The following is a 6,000-nucleotide window of genomic DNA, read 5'->3' as shown; positions in this document are numbered from 1 at the left end:
CCCATATTTGTAGGTCCTACACGCTTCCCCCTTTAACAAAGCTGCATTGATAACTAGATTTCAATCTTCTGAGACAGATTTGATCAAAACAGGCATCTTGTGTGATAACTTGCGTTGAAAATGACTTGCAACTAACAAGATAGTCTGTTGGGTGGAAACCTCATTATATCCAAAACAATTACTTTTCAGGATTCAAATAAAAAAAATAGTAGCTAGCTCAGATTTCAGACTTGTGGATCTGCTACTTTTGTGTGACGCTGTATTATGATAAAGTACGGCATTAATTTATGAAAAACCACAAAAAGTGTTCACACTATATCAATGGTGAACAATGTAGTGCATTATTTTCTCACGATCGGCCGATACCGATCTTGTGCGCAAGGGGAAAAAATGTAATATTTCCAAAATGATTATGTCAAAACTGTTGTTCCTGTGTGTGGGGGAGAGAAGGGGAGAATGTTTAGGCCTGTCATAAAGATGCAAAGTTGTACCACTTAAGTCTTAAAAAAAAATTTGTATAAAAGATCTGTTTCTCCAGATCGGGTAAATTGCAGATCACCGAAAATCTGCTGATTTAAAACTGTGGTCGATCAATCGATCAAGCACCTCTACTGAACTTGACCGAAAATGTATCCACCTCTTCATATTTATTCAAAGGAAAACAGGCACATTTCCTTGGGGTTTTTTTTATTGTTTTTTACAGGAACTTGAAAAAAAGAAAAAAAGGAAAGGAAAGGAAAGTAAAAAAGTATACATCAGAGGACTAATCTATCAGATAAGAGTACTTTATTTTCTAATTGAGTTCTGTCAGAGTGGCGGACTGGAGAATTCTTCTTCTTTATTTTTGTGGAGGGTGGGGTGGTCCCGAGATAAATTAGTTAACATAGCATCTAAAGCCGCTGGTATCCACTTGAACGGTACACATCAGCTATTTGAAATAGTAAATACATACAAAAAATAAAAAACATATTTTCAGATGGGGGGACAAATACAGGGGGAAAAGATTGACATGAAAAGGTTTTTGAGAACCACCTCAGTAGGAACCGGGAGGCCCGAGAGTTCAGATAACGTCTCACTCAGTCAGTGTCCGAGGAGTCGCTGGAGCTGTCCGAGGAGGACGCCTCCTTCTCCTTCTTCTTGTGCTTCTTCTTGTGTTTGCTCTCCTTCTTGTGCTTCTTGCTGCTTTTCTTCTTGTGGCTTTTCTTCTCTTTTTTCTTCTTCTTCTGCCGCTCCTCTTCCTCCTCCTCCTCGTCTTCCTCCTCGTCGCTGGACGAATCAGACCTGCTGCGTTCTTTCTTCTTCTTCTTCTTCTTCTTTGGACTGTCGTCGTCGTCACTCGACGACGTGTTGGATCTGAAATACAAAGAATGTTCAGGAGTGATGATCGTCTCTCGTTGCCAGGGCAGAAACCTCCTATTCTCCATAGATGGTGCATTTATATAGCGCTTTTATCCAAGGAGTGTGCATTACAATTACATTCACAAACACATTCATACACCGATGGCGGAGGAAACCATGCAAGGCACCAACCTGCTCATCAGGAGCAATTAGGGGTCCAGAGTCTTGCTCAAGGACACTTCGACGCCAACTCTGGGGGAGCCCGGGATCGAACTGCCGCGCCATGTTTAAACAGTTTGTGGTTTTTTTCCGTAAATTAACACCCCCCACTTGATCATACTACCACATCACACAAAAGTATCAAAAGTAGCTGATCCACACACACACACAAGCTTGAAATGTGGCGACATGTTTTGAGTTTGTAGATCTGCTACTTTTGAATTTGAATCCTGAAAAGTAACAGTGTTGGACATAGACGATCTACTGGCTTCAGAATAGGAAAAAAAAGGTTGGACTCTTTAAATAAAAACACACACACACCTCTTTCTTGGTCTTCTGTCTCTGCTTCTCCTCCGTCTGTGCTTGTCTCTCCGATCTTCGTCATTGGGTGAAGCATCTACTATGACAAAGCACAAAGTTGCAGGAAACACCAAAGTCAAGACTGAACAGCAGCATTTTAGTTTTCTTAAAGTGAAGTCGTACTGTGTAACATTCAGTTTCAAGTTTCAACACCAATGTGCATCATTGTTTGATTGTCGTTTGAATGTTCACACAGTTACGTTGTGAACACCTCTGTATTTCTTAGAAAATGGTAGTAGTTTTCATTCAGAGCAAGAATACAAAGTTCACTCAGTTGCCGCAAATTAGCATTCTACAAGCTCATGACGAAGCGACATGTTGAGCTTGTAGATATCATTCTATAGGTCGTCCTCAGACGGGCCCTCCATCGTTGCTTCCAGTCATCCCGGTTCTCCATACATCTGGCCAGCTCATTGGTGCTTTGAGTCCAATTATTTATAATCAATGACCTTTATTAGTAACTCCTCAGTATATGTATTAATAAAATAGATTATATTGATTGGTATTTTACTATTTTCTATTATAGATTAAATCAACTAGCTTGATTAACTGCTGTTGCACTAGCCGAATGCGAACGGAAATATAAGCCTGGGAGACGAGGCTACTGCAGCCCTAATAATAATGGCTAACTTCCTCTGACCTCTGGATTGCTGTCCGCTGCGTCCCAGCTTGTCAGGGCGTGCCACCACCGTCTCGTCTTCGTCACTCTCCTCTGAGCTGGTGCTGCTCACGTCCAGGACGATGTCCTTCTGGGGGTCCACGCGCACAAAGTTCCTGCACTCGAAGGTCAGGTGACCGGCTGGGGGGGGACATGGAGGAGGAAGAGGTAGAGCAACAGAAAGGAGTAGACATTAGGATTATTCAATCTTTTTAACATCTAATAACATCCAAAAAACATTTTGTTGCTGTAGGGCACTCTTCATGTGACCACAGCGCTCTGACTGTAGGTGCGTTACCCGTTCAAAACATATCAAATAAATTATCTCCATGTGCTAACTTGTTGCGTTTTGTCGTAGATTTAATAGCCTACTTGATCATACTAGTGTCACACAAAAGACAACTCATCAAAATGTGCAGCTCAAAACACACTTCGTGCCGTGTTTGGCGCTTGCGGATCTGCTACTTTTATTTGAATCCTGAAACCCAACAGAGACAATTTAACACCTATGCAACATTTATGCAAAGTTGCTGAATCTCTCAACTCGTAATGTCTGATCTACGAGCTCACAATGTGATGCAATATGAACTCGTCAAGCTGCCATTTTCACTCAACGCTTTCCCAGAATAAGGGCCGGTTCATACTCCTATTTTACCGCTGTAGAGCCGAAATGATTTCGGCTCGTCAGAAATTTTCAGTAGCACCGAAGAGACGACTTTAGGACGGTACCAGCCCCCCCCCCGAACTTCAAATGACGTCACATTGTAGGCTCTACAGCGCCGAACGGACTTTTATTCGGCTCTAAAATAGGAGTACGAATCGCGCCTAAGGATGCTGGGGGTGGTTCATGTGGATCAAGTCAACAGCATCTATCCAAATGGACACTTACGGTAGCCACATTTCTTGCATCCAGCTCTGATGGTGTCTTTATTTGGACCTGGAGGATACAGTGTAGTAAAGTTAGTATCTGGGAAATAGCGGTTTTGATTGTTAGTTGACATAAGTCCAATGACAAAAATAACAACATTTCTCTTAGTACAGTGTTGGGCCAACATGAGAGCTTCAGTGCACCACAACATAGTCTCTGGAACTGTACTACTCTACTGGCAGTCATCGTTCCAACAAAATATATTAAATTGTTGTTTTTTATGAAGATGGTGCCGAGGTGCATGGAGTGCTGTCTAACAGGTCTCCCATATGTTCTCAATTTGGCCGAGATCAAATGTAGAGGCCACAATCAAACTCATAAATGAATGTGGTTACACTCAGTGCCCTGTGGATGGCGCCATTGTCATCCTGGAAGGAACCACTCCTACAAGGACAGCAGTGTTTCATTAATAGGATAAGGGGATCAACCAGTTAGACTAGCTGTCGCCACGGTGTCAGCTAATGGGGATCCATTTAATAAACCAGAAGAACAACTTTGTATTGTCTATTTGTCTTGCAGTGACCATTCCCTTTAAAGGGGCAAGTTGTGGACCCTCACCCAAACCATGACATGAAAATGGCATGAGAGCCACCTTAGATTTAGGGGGTCAAGATTGTATGCCTAGTGTGTGCTTCTCTTAATGCACCAAATGGGGGTCCTTGAGGGAGTTCCAGGGGGTCCCCAGCTAAATGATAGTTTGGAACAAAATGGACCCTTATGGGTCTTTAACTGTGAGTGTACAAATGGAACCGTCCATTTGGTTCCATTTGTACACACTCAGTACACACTCGGGGAGTGAACCTACCTCACCCATGCCCACTTTGACAGGAGTATATAATAAAGGATAATCATCTGACCCAAAAAAAACACTATTATTGCTTGTTTCCATTGGGGTCCCGTCCCGTGTATTCAATTAATTGAAACATTAATTGACAGAATAATAATATATATGCAAAAACATCATATAAACGAGTAGTAATCAAAATAAAAAACGTTTTGATGATAGGCTTGGACTTTCTATTTAGGCCATGGTCGCCATGCATGTGCGAATTGCAGCCACCTGTAGGACATGATGCCACGTACAGAGCATGACAGAATGTGAATTGCAGCCTTGATTGAATGCAGTCACTTAATGTTATGCAGCCGTGCTGAATAATGATTGTTTCTGCACTCATTGTGAAGTGCTGTCTGCAGCTTGTATTGAAGGGCGTTTGAACAATATTACTTCAGGAGGTGTGCAATGCAACCAACCAGCATTTAACTCCAAAATGTAAGTAAAGCAATTGTTCAATTCCTACTTAAACTACTTTATAACATTTCAAGGCCAAACTGGTGAATATACGCGTTTGTGGATGATGGGACTGTCTGGACCACAATGAAAACAAGGGATGCGTTTACGGTTTACTAACGTCCCAAATGCAGAAAAGGGGCTTAAAGAAAAGACATCGGGGCGATTTGTGTTGTCCTTTTAACAATCCAAATAAAATCATACCACTGCACTGTTTACAAACGGTTGATATAAAGTAATCAATCAAGCACATAAATACACGGTAACCGCAAACGCAGCAAATAAATACCACAACTATGGAATTGTGGCTAATGCTTCCATGCTAAATGTTTATAACTCTTTAGCGAGTTACTAAACCGTGATATTCCCACATTTAGCAATGTACACACAGTGATCCAAAGACAAACCTAGCGCCGTGTGATACTCGCCTGGGATAGCCATGTTCACAGTCGCTACAAATTAAAGAAATCTGCAGATTAATATATAGTTACTAGTTAGCTGAGCGCGCCAAGCAAACGTCTATGTTGGTCCCCCTCAAAATAACTCCGGGTGGAAACTACAGTCATTGTAGCATAGTGCCCCCCCACATGGGAGAACAGACAAGGCCTTCTGGAATATTATATTATAGTGGTTACCAAAGTGCGGAGCGGGGACTCAGAGGGCACCTTGAGGTGGTTCCAGGAGGTCCCATGCAGCAAAAATAAGGAACAGCTTAGTAGTACGTGCCACTCTTATTTCAGTGGCTACAAAAAATGTATGGAAATAGATCATTATCCGTTTCTCCACTGCTATCTTCCCAAAGTTCCCAACCTAGAGACAGTTGCACAGTTCACAGTTGTAGCAGAATTATTTACTCATTCTAATCTAAATGATGCACAATGGTTCTTTATGGGTTTCCCTTACTTTCCTCCTGGCACTATATATTTTCAAATGGGGTAAAGCATAGTCTACCATTCCAGGTTTATGATCCAGTCGTTATGATAACTTACGTGAGGACATAAGAGCACTGAAGTCCTGACGTAACCCGGTCATCCCGGCGATTCCCCTGGTTCGCGGAAGTAATTTATCTATGGAGAACAACATGGGCTCATCTTAAAATCCTTTCATATAAGTGTTGTGGTCCAAAAATGAACAAGCTGTCTCTGCGTTATTGTCAGGGAGGTGTCTCTGTATCGTTTGCAACAGTCAGTCAGTCACTCATATATGATA

At 42.0% G+C, this 6,000-nt stretch overlaps 1 protein-coding gene across 2 annotated transcripts; it reads right to left on the bottom strand.

Moving 5' to 3' along the window:
- Window positions 1–670: 670 nt before the first annotated feature.
- Window positions 671–5,337, bottom strand: srek1ip1 (SREK1-interacting protein 1). Of its 2 annotated transcripts, none has more exons than XM_080769420.1 (5): window positions 5,199–5,337; window positions 3,465–3,512; window positions 2,558–2,716; window positions 1,879–1,957; window positions 671–1,353 (listed from the first exon to the last, which is right to left on the bottom strand). In XM_080769420.1, the coding sequence occupies exons 1-5, from the start codon at window positions 5,230–5,232 to the stop codon at window positions 1,077–1,079; spliced, it is 597 nt and encodes a 198-aa protein (XP_080625546.1). In that variant the 5' UTR covers window positions 5,233–5,337; the 3' UTR covers window positions 671–1,076. The 2 variants fall into 2 exon arrangements, with proteins under 2 accessions (XP_080625546.1, XP_080625547.1); XM_080769421.1 differs by having other exon boundaries at window positions 1,879–1,954.
- Between the last annotated feature and the right edge of the window lie 663 nt (window positions 5,338–6,000).

This window comes from Protomyctophum bolini (genome assembly GCF_963924005.1).
Source record: "Protomyctophum bolini genome assembly, chromosome: 8".
NCBI classification, from domain to species: Eukaryota; Metazoa; Chordata; class Actinopteri; order Myctophiformes; family Myctophidae; genus Protomyctophum; species Protomyctophum bolini.
Note: the sequence above shows the minus strand (reverse complement) of the source record. Positions and strands in the feature narration are given on the sequence as shown.

Bases quoted from the DNA above. Each gene is read 5' to 3' on its own strand.
- srek1ip1 (XM_080769420.1), bottom strand. From the start codon at position 5,232: ATGGCTATCCCAGGCGAGTATCACACGGCGCTAG. The intron at 3,513-5,198 runs GTTTGTCTTTGG...TGTATCCTCCAG, and splicing joins CGAGTATCACACGGCGCTAG to GTCCAAATAAAGACACCATC. The intron at 1,958-2,557 runs GTCAGAGGAAGT...GCTTTGTCATAG, and splicing joins CAGCGGACAGCAATCCAGAG to TAGATGCTTCACCCAATGAC.